The 19,181-nt window shown below is 36.7% G+C and overlaps 1 protein-coding gene across 1 annotated transcript in view; it reads left to right on the forward strand.

Annotated features, from left to right (window-relative positions):
- The window catches only part of ARHGAP28 (Rho GTPase activating protein 28), a 326,300-nt gene that overhangs the window by 292,431 nt on the left and 14,688 nt on the right, over positions 1–19,181 (forward strand). The window contains 3 exon segments of the mRNA XM_006891409.1: positions 10,609–10,806; positions 11,131–11,244; positions 14,392–14,448. Coding sequence (XP_006891471.1) covers positions 10,609–10,806; positions 11,131–11,244; positions 14,392–14,448 — 369 coding nt within the window.

Consider the following 19,181-nt stretch of genomic DNA (forward strand, 5'->3'; position numbering starts at 1 on the left):
TTGAACTTGCGTATGAGTAGTTGATGGTCTGTTCCACAATCAGCACCTGGCCTAGTTTTCACAGCTGATATTGTGCTTCTCCAACAATTCTTTCCACAGATGTAATTGATCTTATTCCTATGCATACCATCAGGTGAAATCCATGTGTATAGCCTGCATTTATGTTTCTTATAAAATGTATTTGCAAATGAATAAGTCGTTGATTGTGCAAAATTCAGTCATTATACTGCCTGCTTCATTTCTGTCACTAACTCCTTATTTTCCACCTGTTGCTTCTACTTCTCTATTCCTAACTTTTGCATTCACCCATTATTATTAATGCATCTTGATTCAATCGATCTCTGACTGCAAAAGTTGGCAGAAATCTTCTATTTCCTCCTCTTTGGTTCTGATTGTTGGTGAATATATTTGAATGATGGTGGTATTCACAGGACTTTCTTGTATGCATATGGATATTATCCTGTCAATCACAACATTGTATTTCAAGATGGATCTGGAACATTAAGAAAACAAAAATCTACACCACTGGCTAATAAGCAACATTACTATAGATGGAGAAGAGATTAAAATTCTCAACTACTTAATCTCACTTGCGGCCATATCAACACTTTTGGTGCCAATAGTCAAGAAATCGAAGGATGAGTCACATTGGGAAAATCAACTGTCTGCAAAAGAGCAATGATCCCAGTTTGAAGATGTGCCTAATACCAAGATAAACCATGGTCATTTTGATTAATTTATATGTATCTGAAATTGGAAAATGATTAAGGATGACAGGAGAAGAACTGACATCTTTGAGTTGTAGTATTAGAGACAAGTACCAAATATCCCATGGACTGCCAAAAGAGCAGACTGTCTTAGAGAAAGTAAAACCAGGGTGTTGCCTGGAGGCAAGGATAATGAAACTTCCTCTCAAATACTTTGGGCCTGTTGTTAGGAGGAGAAGGGCATTATGCTTGGAAAAGTGGAGGGCAGCGCAAGAAAGGAAGATCATCAACAAAATGGATGTGCATAAGCTCAAGTATATCAGAGATGGTGAGATTACACAAGATAAGGAAAGATTGCTCAAATTAGTTGTCCATAGTGTCTCTATGAGTTTTAGTCAACTCAATGGCACATAGAAATACCAAGGAGTTTATAGGTACTATAATCTTTGCCCCAGGTAGCAGTGAATTATTTACTTGCTTTGTATTGATTTTTAGTGAATTCAAGTTGAAATGGAGAGAGTAGGGTGAAATCAAGCTGCTCCTTGTAGGTAGGATTTTGAGGCTTCATCTCATACTTTGGACATGTTGCCAGGAGGGATCAGTCCTTGGGAGAAGGGTATCATGATTGGAAAGATGGTAGGAAGGACAGCACAGGACAGGAAGATCCTGGACGAGATGATTGACACAGTGACTGAGATAATTGATACTATGTACAACAGGAAATTTGGTATTCATGCAACAGCTATTTGAAATTTTTAGAATTAATTTGTAATGGGAATAAATTGGGAAGAACCAGAATTTTTATTTTTTTTAATGAATCTATTCCTTTTGGAAGTAGGTTGATGTATTTTTTCACTGGGGTGTTTTTTTTTGGTTGGTTTTTTTTGTTTGTTTTTTTTTAGTGAAAGTTTACAAATTATACAGGTTTTCTATCAACTACTCATATGTTTTGTGTTTTATGACATTAATTATAATAGCCATAATATCTAATCATCCACTTATTCTATATTGCCTTTCCTTCACCTATCTTAACAAGTATTTATATCTATTTGTTAATATTACTTCCTTTTCCCTCCTGTTCAATCCCTGGTAAACCTACCAGACTGATTCCATGTGTAAACTTTTCTCTAGGGTTTTGGGTTTTTGTAAATAGTAGTTTTATATAATATTTGTCCTTTCTTTTTTTAAATAAAATTTTTATTTTGTACTGGTTTACTTACAAAGTTCGTATACATTGTTATTCACATGTTTTACCCTTTCCTTTACCTACCTGTGTCTCCAACCATCAAATTGTGTGATCCTGAGATTAACCCCACCCTCACCCATCCTTACCTCTCTGTTCTCCCCCCTTGGATCCTCATTCACAGTCTACAATAATCGTCTTGTGTAGTATTTGTCCTTATGGTACTGAGTTAGTTCATTTAGCATAATATTCTCCAGTTCCTCTCTAGTTAGGCAGTGATTTGCAAAATCCTTGCTCCTGCATCCTGTCTAGTATTCCATCGTGTGAATGTACTATAATTTTTGAGACTTATTTCACTTAACAAAAAACCCCTTATGTTATTTTTATAACATGTAATGCAGTGTGTCAAGAATTCTTTCTTGTTTTTAATGTTACATAATACTCCATTGTGTGAATGTACTTTAGTTTCTTTATGCATCCACCCCTTGATAAAGCGTGTTGGTTGTTTCCATCTCTGTTATTGTGAATAGTGCTGCAATGAGCATGAACATGTCTCTGTTCATGTACATAATATTATTTCTTTATGATATGTACTGAGTAAGGGAGATTGCTGGGTCAAATATTATTTTTCTCTTCACCTTGATAAGGATGAATCAAACTGCTTTCCATAGAACTTGCACTGTTCTATGGCCCACCAGCTGTATATGAGAAGTCCAATCTCTCCACACTTCTCTCAGTATTTGTCTCATTGAATATTACTTTTGTTGCTGAAGTGAGATAATATCTCATTGTTCCTTTCCTTATTATCTTTCTACTAGTGGATGCAGTGATTGCTGATGGCCTAGTGGTTAGGATTCAGTAAGTCTAGTAACGTAGATTATAGACATCACTAACCTAGAAGTTGTTCCTCTTACACTGTTCCAATCTACCAGTAGCTTCTCAGGGAAAAGACAATTTCTTCCCATGACATTGACACCCTTACAAACTCAATAGAAGTTCTGCTACATGTCAGTTCCATTTTAACAGCAGTAAGTTTTTAATAGCTAGTGACCTGGAGCATTTCGTTATGTGTTTATTGGTCATCTGAATATCTTTGTTGGTGAAGTATCTGTTTATATCCTCTTATCTTTTCATCATTGGATTGTTTGCCTTTTTCTTGTGAAATTGTTGGAGTTTTCTATAAATTTCAGAGATGAGTCCAGGCCCCTGTCAGACTGTGTTTGCCATGCATTTCCCCCCACCCCCCAGTTTTACCTTATCTTTTTACTCTTTTTAATATTATTTTAAATCATTTTTTTTATTTTATACTGATTTACTTACAAAGTTCATATACATTGTTTTTCATATTGGATCTTTCTCCTTTGCTCTACCCACCCTTCCCTCTGCTCCCCTCTCCCCTCTCCTTAGATCTTCATACATGTTCTACAATAATGGTCTTTCTTATATAGGATTTGTCCTTATGGGACTGATTTAGTTCACTTAACATAATTCTCTCCAGTCCCAAGTTAGGTAGTCATTTACAAAAGCATTTTTCCTGCATGCTGTGTAGTAGTCCATCATGTTAATGTACCATAATTTCTCAATCTGTTTGATTGTGGTTGGACATTTTGGCTGTTTTCATGTTCTTGAGAAGGTGATTAATGCTGCTATGAACACTGGTGTGCAAGCCTCCGTTTGTGCCTCAGTTCTCATTCTCTTAGGGTATAGTCCAAGCAGTGGAATAGCTGAGTCATATGGAATTTCTATGTTCAGCTTTTTTGAGGAAACACCAAACTGCCTACGAGAGTGATTGTACCATTTTACAATCCCACCAACAATGTAGAAGAATTCCTGTCTTGGCACATCTTCTCCAACATTTATTGCTTGCTACCCTGCTAAACTTTAGCACTGCTACTAAGGTGAGATGGTATCTCATTGTGGTTTTGATTTACATCTTTCTGATTGTCAGTGGTTTGGAGCATTTCTTCATGTGTCTATCATCTGAATGTCTTCCTCTTTGAAAAGTCTTCCCATGTTTTTTGCCCACATCATAATTGGATTATCAGTCTTTTTCTTCTGGAGGCCCAAATGTATTCTGTAAACTTTTGTTATGAGACCCTTGTCTGAGATAGTATTGCCAATTGTTTATTTCCAATTGATAGGTTTTCTTTTCACCCTGTCAAAAAAAGATTTTGATGAGTGCAGAGATTTAATCTTTAGAAGGTCCCATTCATCAATTTTATCCTCTTCACATTGTGTGTTTCTGGCTCCATTTGGCAGTCTCTTTAGACCATAGACTAGGCCTTCTAAACTTGATCCCAATTTGTCTCTTATGGACTTTATGGTTTGGGGCTTTACTCCAAGGTCTCTGATTGAACTTGAGTTAATTTTTCTGTAAGATTCGGATCCTCTTTCTGTTCTCTGCAGATAGCAGTCCAGTTTTCCGGCACCATTTGTTGAAGGGGTTTTGAAAGTAAAGCATTTGAAACAGCTAAGAACTTGATCGTTAGAAAGCCACAATCAGTTGGTTTGTTCTCTGCAAATTGTGATTTTTTTTTTGTTTGTATTGATAATCTACATATACCATAGATTAAGATTTTAAATTTGTCATGATTTCTTATTTGATAATCTTTATAGTTTTTTTGTTTTACACCTAAATTTTTTTATTCACCTTGAATTAGCTTTGTTGAGTTGTTGTTGTTGTTGTTGTTGTTTGGATTTTTTAAAATATTTTGTAATATAGGAATCTTGTCTCAAATATCTGCAAGGAAATAAATATCCAGTTTTGCCAGCACAATTTGTTATCTTTTCCTGTTTAGTGGATTTTGTTTCTTTGTCAAGATCAGCACCATCTGTGTTATAAATTGTATTCCACTTGTGTATATATCTGTCATTGTACCAGTACCATGCTGTTTTGAGTACTGTGGCTTTATAGTAGGTTTTCAGTACTAAAAGGCTTCTTACTTTGTGTTTTGTTTTCAAGAGTGCTTTGCTTACCAAGGTCGCCTTCCTTTCCATACAAAATTTAGTATTACTTTTTCCATCTTTGAAGAATGCTGATGGGATCTGAACTTGGATGGCATTATGTTTGTAGAGAACTTAACTTGTTGCTGTCCATTTGGAACCTATTGACACATAACTGATCTTTCAAGTTTTTGGAAGATGTAAATAATACAGGAGGAGACTGCCTGTTTCTTTGCTTAAAAATGGCTGGAGGATTCAAATTGCCAGAGAGGTCCCACCTTTGGATAGCATCCCTTATGCTACTGAGCAATAGTAACACTTTTACAAAGTTAAGTCTTCTAATCTAAAAACATGGTATGTATTTCCATTTAAGTGGGTTTCTTGGTTTCCTGTAAGTGTTTTGTAATTTTCTTCATATAGGGGTTTATTGTTTGGTTTTTCTCCCTCTGATTAGAATTATTCATAAATTTTTCATCTTTTCAGGTGGTTATTATTATATTATATTGTATATAATATATATATAATATATCATGATAGCATTGCTTTCCATATTTCCTTTTGAGAGGACTCTCTGTTGCTATTTTTTTCTTGTCTTGTACTTTACCACTTTGCTTCATTGCTTAACTGTTACTGAGTTCTTTCCAGTGGGTTTCAGAGGCAGTAAATCACACAGGAGGAGAATGCCCATCTTTCTCCCACAGAGCACCTGGTGAATTTGAACCACATACTTTGGGTTGGCAGCACAATTCCTTACCACTAAGGTCTCCTTTACTTAGATAGATCCAGCATTTTATTTTATTTTAATCTTATTTACTGACTCTAAATCAGAGAGGGAACTACCCATCTTTCTCACATGAGCCCCTGGTGAATTAAAACAGCTTAGGGTTAGCAGAACAAGTTGCTACAAACTGCCCCCAGAGTTCCCTTTGGCTCTACAATCATAGATATATTTACAGAATGTACAACACGTTTTCAGAAATATCTACCAAACCTATGTACACAGTCCCTTTTACTTGCTCATTTTGTTTGTTTTTCCTAAGTGCCGAACCAATTGTTTGTGGCTTAATGCTTCTTAAGAATAGTAATGCAGGATTCAGTATATAATAATCATTTTCTTTCTTGTCTGCATTGCTTGTGCATCTCTCTATATCCTTCATATCTTTAGTGATATTGTGCTGCTAACACTAAGCTTTTTTAATTCAACCTAGGAACGTGCTAGTGATTTAGATAAGGTACATATGTGGTAACTCCAGGGACAGGGACAGGCACAGAAAAGGCAACCCATGAGAATAAGCCAATCATATCATATACCTTGTTTTTTGTCAATTTGTACTTTCTTGAAGAGGCCACAGCCTACACCCTAAGTTCACATCAAGAGCAAGCTGAGCCCTCTGCCTACTCATTCCCACTCTAGAGTGCATCTGTCTGCAAGACAATATACTTGGAGATTATTTTATACTTCCAAGAGCACCGATATCACAGGGGAGTGGAAAAGAAATGGGAGGACACAGGTGGTGGGAGGCATAAGCCTTCAAACCAGAGTTGGCTGGCAGCTAGGAATGGAAGATGCTGGAGGGCAAGAAGGGGGAATTGACATGGATGCTAGTAGGGTAGGGTGAAGGTAGAAACACAAAACATGCACCAAAGGGGTGGGCCTCCAGGACTAAAACCTCATGTGTTGCCTGCGTACTCTCATCAGGTCTTTTGAGGAAAATGCTTGTCTCTCAAATATTGCTCTAAAGCTGAGCACCCAAATTAAGAGAGACTAGGAAAAAGGATTGGCCATCCACTTCCAAAGTAACAGGCCTTCAAAGACACTATGTACAACAGAGTATGCTTTGATTAGTTAAGCAGATGTGGCACCAGAGGCTAGCCTTCATACTGGGACTCACAAGGGAGGAAGAACAGTTGCAAAGAGACCCTATTGATTGGAACATGGAATGTTGAAAATATGAATATAGGAAAATTGGAAATCATTAAGGAAAAATGGGACACAAATATTGACATACAAGGCATTGGCAAAATTAAGTGGATCAGCATAGAACATTTTTAATCAGGCAATCATATAATCTACTATCCTGGAAATGAAAAGGTGAGGAAAAAATGTGGTCATAGTGATAGTTAAACAGACCATTTCTAGAGTCATCTTGAAATACAATGTGTGAGCAGCTGGATAAAATCTATACACATACAAGGAAGACCTGTCAATACCACTATCTTTCAAATTTATGCACCAAAAACCTGAGTCAAAGAGGGGGAAATAGATGACCTCTACCAACTGTTGTGATCAGAAATCAATTGAACATGCAATCAAGATAGATTAGAAATAATGGGTGACTGGAATGCAAGTGTTGGGAACAAGGAAGAAGGATCAGTCTTTGGGAGACATGAGTTTGATTACAAAATGATATTTTTGATAGAATGATAAAACTCTGAACAAAGATTTCTTCACTGCAAATACCTTTTAAAGAGAGACAGTGACTGTGCATATGGACCTCACCTGATGGCCTGCACAGAAATCAAATTGATTACATCTGTGGGAAAGAAATGCTGGAGGAGCTTAAAATTAGTTGTGAAAACAAGTCCAGATGTTGATGGTAGAATAGATTAACTACTTGTATGCAAGTTCAAACTGAAGCTAAAGAAAATAAAATCAAAGCCACAACAACCAAAGTATGACCTTGAATCTGTCCCTCCTGAATTTAAAGACCATCTCAGGAACAGATTTGAGGTCTTGAATTCTGATGAACAAAGATCAGATGAGCTGTGAGAAGATTTCAAGAGTAACATCCGTGAAAAAAGTGAAAGGCCATTATAAAAACAGAGGAAGAATAAAAGACCAAGATGGATGTCAGAAGAGACACTGAGTATTGCTCTAGAGAGTTGGGAAACCAAAGCAAAGGGGAAAAGTCAAGAAAGACCAGAACAGAAGATTTCAAAGGGTAGCAGTGGAAGACAAAGAAAAGTGTTATAATGAAATGTGCAAGAAACTGAAGAAGAAAATTCAAGTGTCAACCCTGGAAGCATCATAAAAAGATGGAAGGAGTACACAGTCACTATACCAAAAAAATATTGGCTGATACAAAAGAATTTTTTAAACAACATATTATCAATAGCCAATGATGATGAAGGAGGAAGGTCAAGCTGCTCTGAAGGAATTGGCAAAATATAAGGCCTCATGATTGACAGCATACCAATGGACATAGTTCAACAAACAGATGTTGTCCTGGACGTGCTCACCAAGTTGTGCCAAGAAATCTGGAGGACAACCACCTGAGTGACTGGAAGAGATCCATATTTATTCCCATTTAAAAAAAAAAGTGATTCGATAACATGTGGAAATTATTGAACAATATTATTAATATCACATAATATTCAGATTCTACTGAAAATTATCCAAAAATTACTGCAGCAGTACATGAACAGAGAACTGCCACATGTGTAGACTGGGTTTATAAGAGGTCATGTGACTAAGGACATGACAATGTTACATAGATCTTAGCTTAAAGCAGAGAATACCAGAGGAAAGTCTATCTGTGTTTCATTGACTATGCAAAGCCATTTGACTGCACATCACAACAAACTATAGTTAACTTTGCGAACAGGAATCCCAGAACACTTGGTTGTGCTTGTGTGAAAGCTATACTTGGGCCAAGAGGCAGTCATCAGAACAGAGCAAGGAAACACTGTATGGTTCAAAATATTCTTATTTATACACCTTTTCTAAGGTATATACCTGAGATACATCCTATCTCCATACCTTTTCAATCTATCTGCAAAGGATCACCCAGGAGGTTGGGCTCTATGTGCAGGAATGTGGCATCAAGACTGGAGGAAGACTCATCAAGAACCTGCGCTATGCGATGACACAACCTTGCTTGCTGAAACTGAGGAGGATCTGAAGCAGAAGCACAAGGACTTCAGCCTTCAATATGGATTGAAGCTCAACATCAAGAAGACAAAGATTCTCACCACTGAGCCAACTGGCAGCATCCTAATAGAGACTGAAATTGTTAACAGTGTCAGTTTGCTTGACTCCACAAGCAACAAACACTCTTGGTAACAGAAGCTAGGAAATCAAGACGACTTGCATTGGGAAAAAGTGCTTTCAGGGACCTGAATACTGAGGAGCAACAAAGTCTGGAGACTAAGGTATATCTGATCCAGGCCATGGTATTTTCAATTACTTGCTACGCATCAGAGAGCTGGACAATGACTAAAGATGACAGAAGAAGAATCAATGCCTTTGAGTGATGGTGCTGGAGAAGAGTTTTAAATAGACCACGTACTGCCAAGAGAACAAACAGGTCTGTCTTGGATAGGGTGAAGCCAAGTTTCTCCTTGGAGATGAGGATTTGGAAGCTTCTTCTGACATACTTTGGGCCTATGGCAAGGAGAGATTAGTCTTTAGAGAGAACATAATCTTTGGAAGGGTGGATTGACAGCACACGAGAGAAAGACCTCAAATGAGATGGATTGATGCAGTAACCAGGGTAGTAGACATAGGTGTGTCACAGTCAGTGAGACTCGCTCAAAGTAGGGCAAGGTTTAGAGCCATTGTATACAGGGTTACTATGAGTTGCAGGGGTGATAAAGGATATACTGGTTAATTCTAGTTCATAAGGGAAATTCTTTAAGTATCTTTCCATAGAGACTAATATTAACCACTGGTTTGTGTGATACTACTTCAGAATTTATTTTGACTCATAAAACCCTCCAATGAAGTTCTGAGTCTATAAATGGTTTATATATACACATACATACATATATGTTTGTTGTTGTTGTTGTTAAGTGCCGTCGAGTCACAGGTGACTCATAGCGACCCTATGAAGGAGAGTCCTTGGCGCTTGGGTGCCTTTCATCCTCTCTCCAGGTTCATAGGGTTTCCGGAGGCAAGCTATTATGGAAGTGGATGCCACTCCTCCTTCCAAGCTTGTTTTAATCGGGGAGCTCCACTCCACTCTCTGTCCGCATTGTGTAGCCAACCATTAACACATTTGACACATCAGTGTCACAGTGATATACATATATATAAATATACACACGTATGTTGGTATGTGTGATCTTTAATTATTTTGAGAAATTTTCCTTTCGTTCCTATTGTGTTAAGTGTTTTTATCAGAAATGAGTATCAGATGCCTCTTCTATGCCAATTAATATTATCATATGATTCTTTTACTTTATATGGTAGATTATACTGCTTATTTTTATAATATTAACCCACTCTTATATAACTGGTATTAGTTCCATGTGATCATTAGCTATTATTTTTTTAAACAGCATATTAAATTCTCTTTTTATAATTTTTTTATTAGTCTTTCTTTTTAATGATAAGAAGAACTACATGGAAATAGTTCTCTTTGGCCAAAATGGAAAATAAAAGAACAGTCGTCCTCACAAAATAAAAAAAAAAAAAGAGAATGCATTTATATGTGATTCTGAAATTAAACACTTGAACCATGGTGTTTTGTCTTCCTGGCTTGACCTCTAATTTTAAATTTATCAAATTATTGTATGGTAAAAGGAAATAGGAACGTGTAAGCAGTTATTTAAAGACACGCCCATATGATGAAGTACATAAAAATTGTGGCACGTTATAAAACAGAATAATCTACTCACATTTCTGATTAGCAGTTTTAGTCAGTTAAAGAGGAAGTATGACATATTTTAAAACTCTATACTTTTAATCAGAGTCACAGTAGGTGTCTTGAACCCATACATCAGTGGTGACTTTTGATCATTTATAAAATATGACACAATGTTGTTTCTTGCCAGGCCCTCATGACATTCTTCAATAAAGTGATTGCCAATGAATCAAAAAATCGAATGAGTATGTGGAACATTTCTACTGTTATGGCACCAAATCTTTTCTTCAGTAGAAGTAAACATTCTGATTATGAAGAATTAGTATTAGCTAACACTGCCGCCCACATCATTCGCTTAATGCTCAAGTACCAGAAAATTTTGTGGAAGGTGAGTAACAATACAATAACTGTTAAACTTCTCCTTATAAGTCTACTAAAAGCTAGGGAACTTATATCTCCATTAACAAGCAATTCCACGTTATGGAAAGATAATCCTAGATTATACTTTTATAGAGGGTTTTTTGCTCTTTAACACATTCTACCTTTCTAATAGAATTCTTAATAGTTTCTTCTAATCTTTACAAGGCCCGATGTTACCATGTAGGTTTCAGGACACTGCGTGGCTAAGATGTTGCCATAATTGAATACAGAATCTACTAAGGAGAAGTAAGTCAAGCATATCACTTTTATTCATGTCATGTTTATTCTCCAGGTTCCATCTTTCTTAATCACTCAAGTAAGAAGAATGAATGAAGCCACCATGTTGTTAAAGAAGCAACTTCCAAGTGTGAAAAAGCTACTAAGGAGGAAGACCATAGAACGAGAGGTAATGAAAATTAAATGCAAATAGTGCTTAATACTTCTCAAGGGAGGAAAAAAAAGTATCTTGTAATTTCAAAAACAAACATTTTATATTCTTGTAAACTGTTGGACAGTCTTTTGTATATTAAATATGTAACAATTGTGTACATAATAGAAGATTGTGAACTTTCCATTTTATTTAATGAAAGACTTTTTTTGAAGTTATAAAAACATCTACATCATAAAGATATTTTAATATTCTGTTCAGTACCTACTAGAATGGCTAAAATGGTTCAGACGGTAGCTAAAGTTGGCGTTGAAGTCCCTGAGAGCCAGATTTAGGAGGAATAGTCTCTAGTATGTCTAGTAAGTAGGGAAGAAGACTTTACTTCATCAGTAGAAGGGTGATAATGGAACACCAAACCTTAAAGTCATTTTGTGAAAATTCATTGGATTCCAAAGTTCTGCTTTAGCACAACTGCATTTGTGGAGATCCATAAAAGAAACAGATATAGAAAACTATTTTAATTGAAGCTTTCATTTAATCTGAAGAGTGATAATAAGGAACAGGCTTTGCAATAGACCTTGAGAAAGAGACACATAGTGTTTTCATTAGGATTATAAACAATGGATATATAACTGCCATGAGTACACCAAGCGACAGGCAGTAAGTGCTAGATGATTGGTACAGACAATGTGCTAGGGCTATGTAGAAGGGAAAGAGTGTCTTCCAACATGGGACAGTTCAGAAGACATGAAAGAAGCAAAATTTGAGCTACAGCTTGAAAAATAAATGGCACCTTGAAGAAAGAAAAGAGGGGAAATTCCTTTAGAGAGAGGAACAATAAATGCCAAAGAGTGAAATGAAAAGCATTACTAATTAATTATCACATTCTAATCAGTCACTTCAAATCAAGTTGAACTTGTGTTTGTAAACTTAATTAATTGAGACAAAAGTAAAAAAAAAAAAAAACCAACCCACCCATTTTATCCTCCACCACTGAAACCCCCCTATTATGAAGTCAGATCTAACGCCGGCTTTCTGCCACAGAGATATTGGCAGATTTGAGTAGTTAACTTTTCAATTAGCAGCCTTACATTTTATGCTCTACACCATCAGAGCTGCTAAAAACATTTAAGTCACCATTTAAACTATTGGACTTTAGTGTATTTAAAATGGAGTTCAGTCTATGGACTTTAGTGTGTTTCTAGTGTTTTACAACCATCACCACTATGTGACATTTTTATTAGCATCAAAAAGAAAACTCATACCTACTAAATGTTCACTTTTCAATCTCTCCTCACCCCAGACAACTACTAACCTGTTTTCTTTCTATATTGATTTACCTATTCTAAGAATTTTATATAAATGGAAATTTCATTTTTGTGTCTGACTCATTTCACTTATTATGTTTTTAAAGTTTGTGTTACAGGATGTTTCTGAACTTTATTTCTTTTCTGATCAGGTAGCATGCTTATGAATCACCTTTTGTCCATACATGCACCTGTTTCTGAGCCTATGGATGGTTTCCACCTCTTGGCTATTGTGAATAACATTACAATAAGTAGAAGTGTACAAAGAGTTCAATTCCCTATTGTCAAGTCTTCTGAGTCTCTATACCTTGAACCAGGGGTTTTAGGTCATATGTTTATCTATGTTTAACTTTTAAAGAAACTACCAAGCCATTTTTTATGGTTTCTATATTATTTTTCATTCTTGCCAACAATGGATGAAAATTGCAATTACATTACGTCCTCTCACTAACACTTGCTGCTTTTGTTTTTCTGGTGATAGTGAACATAGCATGGTGTCCCAATGTGATTTTGACTTCCATGGCAGTGAGCAGAGAGAGAATTAGAAAAGACAGAGAATCTTCTCCTGTGCTCACTGACCATTTACACATTCTCTTTGAGCAGTATCTATTTAAGTCCTTATGAAAAATTAATTCTGATTTACAGATACTGTGAAATTAGGTCCAGATCACCACCATAAAGGAAATATGCAAATAAGCAAGTCACACATTTTTAGCTTCCTAGCCCTGGTGGCCCAGTAGTAAGGAGCTGCACTGCTATCCCAAAGGCATGTAGTTCAAATCGACCAGCTGCTCCATGGCAGATGGGCACTCTCCCCTGATATGATTTATAGCCTCTGGAAACTTAAGAGTCAGCTATGGGTCAGTTATGTCTCAACAGTACATAACAACAACAATTCATATAATTTTGTTTATACTTTATTGTGCTCTATTAAGTATGTTGTTGTGTTGAGTCAGAACTGATCCATAGTTGACCCTTCGGCAGGTTTTCAGAGGCAGAGTTAGTCATAAGGGAGATTGTCCATCCTTCTCCCATGGTGCAATTGGTAGCCTTGAACCACATGCCTTCAGGATTGCAGAGAAGATGCTTATCACTAGGCCACCAGAGAGCATATTAAGCATTAAAGTGTTAAATAAGTATACAAAAGCATTACTAAAGAGTTTGAAGTGCCGTGATAATGTGAAGTGAGCACACATTGTTGGAAAAACAATGTTCCTATAAACAGTTCCTTTACATGCTCAACTCATTATCACAAACACTGTCTTTTTTAAAAAAAAAAAAGAATATCTTCAAATAAGAAGAATATCTGCAATGACATATCCTTCCTTTCAGACAGATCATTTACAGGTTTATAATGCAAATGATACAAAAGACTATACACTAAAACTTGACTTCCTGTCACTTCCCCTCTTTTAGATAAATGGCATCACCAGTGATGATCGTGCATATTACATGCAGACGTGTGGCCTCCTGAGATACTCTTTGCTTGTATACTCATAAATGAATCTATCTTCTCCCTTCTTTTCTTATACAATGGCATTGTATGCTGTTTGTAAATTCAAAATATTTTTTTAAATATTAGTTTATTTACAAAATTCTAAAACATTACTTTCAAGAACAGATTCTTCCAATTTCTCACCCACCACTCATCAATTTGTACAACCCCATGATTAATCTCCCTTCCCCCTGAACATCCTCATCCCTGTGCTTCAACCCTCCCCCACCAGCCTTACATCCTTATACTCATTCTTCAATAATGGTTTTGTACGATGTTTGTCCTTGTGGGACTGGGTTAGTTCACTCAGTATAATGACTCTCCAGTCCTTTTTTAATAATGAAATGTGGTTTTTTCCTTTAGTTTACAAGCCCTAAGACTTCAAAATTACTGCAAAAATCACCCTCTACAAGAAGAGTGGTAAGAAAAAAAAATAATTTCCTTTTTTTTCCTATTAATCACCTCTTTTAATTATCTAGTGCTGCTATTAGAGAAATATCACACTTGAATATCTTTAACAAATAAATTTATTCTCACAATTTGTAAGCTGTTGTTGTTGATCAGCATCAGGTGTGTTGATTGGTGTTGACCATCAAGTCAGAACCGACCCATAGCTGACCCTACAGAGAGGGTTTTCAGAAGCACAAGAGGAGGTTGCCTGTCTTTCTTTTGCAGAGCAGTGGGTACAGTATTTTCTGCCTACACCAAATATATGTATATATGTCTGATTTTCTCAAATATTTTCCATTTTTAAATTGTGATCTGAGTGAAATTTTACAAAGCAAATTGTTTTCCATTCAATAAGTGTATGTATTATATTTGATAGTATGAATTACAATACATACAATGTAATCACATTTTTCCCACTTTCTCCCTATATCTCTCATTTCCATTAACCCTTCTACCCTTCCCTGACTTATGGGCATAATTCTTGTAAAAATGCTCTTCTTTTTACCTTATATGATTGCTTATTTTAAGGAATATCTCCCTCCCTGGTGTCACTAGTCACCTTACAGACATACCTATTTTTGCCTGAAAGTTGAGCTTGTACAGGGTTGAATTTTGTTCCAGGTTCATAAGCAAAGATAATAAAGAGCTTTAGGAGTTCCACCAATCTCTATCAGACTAGTAAACCTGGACTTTTGTTCCGTATTTTCACCCGCTCCATCCAGATCTACTGTTATCCCTTTTAGATTGATCCGAGTACCATATAGTTCTGGTCACAAAGTGGTGGAAATTGAGGTCTACATAGCCCATTAGTCCTATGGAATACTTATTTCTATGCCTCTTTCATTTTCTCGCTGCTTCTTGGTTCTGGACCAATAGTTGCTCCTTAGATGTGTGTTCACAAGTTTTTAAGACTCACCTAAGCAGGATGTAGAACATAGCTATTGTGTTTTGTGCCAGTTGACCTTGACAGCCCCTATGGCTATGGTCCCAACACCCCAGAATCAACAACTCCTCCCTCAGAGTGCTTGATCATGGTGGAGAAGCGTACATAGCTTTCCCCTCATTTACCTCTACTACATATGTGGATATTTTTACAGCATATACTTATATGAATGGAAAAATAGCATCTGTCTAACTTCTATATGGTCCTGGGTATAGTCCTTTTCATTTGTCCATACCATTTTGTCTTTTCTGTCTGTCATCCTTAGTCATTGTCCTGCTCTCTGATGCATAGCAAGTAATTACAAAATCCATGGCCTGATAGCCTGAATCAGGTATGCCTGAGTCTACAGACTGACATCGTTGCTCTTCAGCACTTTTGAGAGGTCTTTGACAGCACCTTTCCCCAAAGCAATTTGTGTTTTGATTTCTTGACTGCTAGTACCAAGCAAGCTGAAATTGGTAACAACCTCAATCTCTTCTCCATCTATCATGGTGTTGCCAAATGGCCCAGTAATGAGAATCTTTGTCTTCTTGATGTTGAGCTTCAATCCATATTGAAGATTGCAACTCTTGACCTTCTGCAGCAAATGCTTCAGGTCCTCCTCAGTTTCTGTGAGCAAAGTTGTGTCATCTGCTTAACATTAGATGTTGATGAGTCTTTCTCTAATCCTAATGCCACATTCCTCTCATCTATTATCTAATTACTAATTTTCATTCCACTCTTCCTCCCTCCCATTCCTGGAAACCATCCAAGAATGATTCTTTTGCATGTAAATCTTGCTATAGGTTTTCATAATAGTGACATGACAGTACCCTTTTATGACTGACTTATTTCACTCAGCATAATATTCTCTAGATTTCTTCCATATTATATGGTTTTTCTGAAATTCTTCCTAATTCTTTAGTGTTGGATTATATTCCATTGTGTTTGTATCTTAGTTTCTTTATATTTTCATACACTGGTGGGTGGGTATTTGAACTATTTCCATCTCTTTGCTATTGTCCATAAGGCTGCAATGAACATAGATGGGCATATCTGTTCCTGCTGCAGCTCTTACTTCTTTAGGATTTGTACCTAGAAAAGACATCAGAGAGAGGAGAGCTCTGTAGCTTAGTATTAAGGAATTGTGCTGCCAATGCAAAGGTATGCAGTTCAAACCCGCCAGATGCGTTGTAGGAGAAAGATGAAGGGTCTCCTCTGATGCAATTAACTGCCTCTGAAAACCAGCTGAAGGGTCAGCAAGGAGTTAGTTCCAACACAACAATACAAAATAATAACAAGTGTAATCAGGCAGCCCCAGTGGTCTATTGGTAAGAAGCTGCACTGCAATCCGAAAGACACACAGTTCAAAATTACCATCTATTCCATTGAAGAAGGATGGGCAGTCTCCTGTGTGATTTGATGCCTCTGAAAACCCACTGGAGGGTCAGCTGTGAGTCAGTTCGAAGTCGAAGGCACACATCAGCAACAATTGGCTGTTATTGCTAGAGCGAGGTGATATCTCATTGTTGTTTTGAGTTCCATCTGTATCTAGAATTTCTTCACATGTTTGTTGACCATTTGAATGTCTTCATTACTTTTTCATGTCTTCTCCTTACTGCATTTTTACTTTAAGTTGTCCTTTTCTCACTGAGGTATTAGAGATGTCTATACATTTTAGACATCAGCCAGATATGTCAAAAATTATCAACTAATTTTTCCCAGTCTATAGATTCATCTTGTACTCCTCTGTAGAAGGCTTTTGATGTCAGAGATTTTATTTTTAAATATTCCAAACATCTGGCTTATCTTCTGTTGTTTATTTTCAGTTAGGCTTGATAGTATATTTATGATACAATGAACAACTGGGACCCCAAATTTACTCCTAGTTTTTTCTTTGGTGGTATTTATAGTTTTAGGTTTTATGCCTATCGTAAATTTTCTGCAAATATCCAGATTGTTGTTGGGGGTGTTGTTGTTATGTGCTGGTGAGTTGACCAGAACTCAGTTACCTATGAACAACAGATTGAAACTTTACCCTTCACCATTCTTACAGTTTCTCATTGTTATAGTCACCATGTCAATCCATCTTCTTGAAGGTTCCCCTCTCATTATCTAACCTTTTCCACCTTCCCCAGGATGTTTTTGTGTCGTCCCCGCCCCCCCCCCCGCAAAGACTAGTTCCTCCTGACGACATGCCCAAAATATGTGAGACAAGGTTTCACCATCCATGCATCCTTTCTACATATTGTTGTTATTATTTACCACTGAGATGGAAAAGAGTCATAGTTGACCTTCTAGTGGGTTTCCAGAGGTAGTAAATGGCACAGGGAGAAATTTTTCATCTTTCTTCAATGGAGCAGCTGGTAGATTTGAACCATGTATCTGAATTGGCAACACAGCTCCTTACCACCAAGCTACCAGATCTCCTTTTCTGTATATTATTATTGCTATGTGCCATCAAGTCTGCACCTATGAACTCATAGCTGACCCTCCAGCAGGTTTTCATAAGCAGCAAATCACCTAGAAGGAGATTGCCCATCTTTCTCCCACGGAGAACCTGATGGATTCAAACCACTTGCTTTTAGATTGACAGTGCAAGTCCTTACCACTAGGCCCCCAGAACCCATTTTTCATATATTGTTATTGTTAGGTTCCATTGAGATGACACGAACCCATAACAACTCTTAACAGTAGATTTGGGCTCTACCCTGTCCTGTGCCATCCCTATCATCACTGGTATGCTTGAGCCCATTGTTATAGTCACTGTGTCACTCTACTTTGTTGAAGGTCTTCCTTTCTTTCCTTGACCCTCCACCTTATCAAGCATGATGTTTATTACCAAAGACTGACCCCTCTTTACAACATTCCCAAAGTATCTGAGACAAAATTTCATCTTTCTTTCCTCTAAGGAGCACTCTGGCTGCACTTTCTCCAAGACATATTTGTTTGTTCCCCCCCTTTCATGTTTTAGTTTTTATTAAAATATCTAAAACAATAACTCTGTTGACCTAGTGGTAAAAAATTGTGCTGCAATCCCAAAAGTACGTGGTTCTAATCCACCAGCTGCTCCTTGGGAGAAGGATGGACATTCTCCTCCCAATTTATTAACAAGCTCTGATAACCCACTGGAGGGCAAGCTATGGGTAATTCCTGACTTGACTGTGGTAACAAAAACAACAACAATAATTATAAATGTTTTCAAATTTTCCCCTCTGTGTTTCACAGAATTTCATACTGGAAAACCCCAACTCTCTCACATCCTCTGTGGTAAGGATACAAAATTGTATCAAGTATTTGCTTTGTACTTGGTACATGTAATCTCAATAAACTTGTAAGGAAATTAAAGTTCAGAGAGGTTATATATACTGTCCATGGATATGTAAATATCAGCACTAGCCTTTGAATGTGTGTTATTGAAAATGATGTTGTACATGCTATCTACAACTTCTGAGTAGAAATAGGAAAGAGGTGTATGTAGAGGGGAAAGGAGTTCATTACCTCAGTTTCCCCCCATTCTTTCTTTTTTGTTTGTTCTTTTGACAGTCTATAGCATATTTTGTGTGTTGCTTATTTTTGTTTTCTTTTATTTATTTATTTTATGCTGATTTATTTACAAAGTTTGCTGGGAAAAGAATCGGTGTGAAAAACAAACCATGGGATATTTAATACTCCTCTCCAACATTATACCATCAGGTGAAGTCCATGTGTATAACCTGCGTTTGTGTCTCTTATAAAATGTGTTTGCAATGAATAAGTCATTGATTTTACAAAATTCAAT

The sequence above is a fragment of the Elephantulus edwardii genome, unplaced genomic scaffold (genome assembly GCF_000299155.1).
Source record: "Elephantulus edwardii isolate Elephantulus edwardi_28Jun2011 unplaced genomic scaffold, EleEdw1.0 scaffold00097, whole genome shotgun sequence".
NCBI classification, from domain to species: Eukaryota; Metazoa; Chordata; class Mammalia; order Macroscelidea; family Macroscelididae; genus Elephantulus; species Elephantulus edwardii.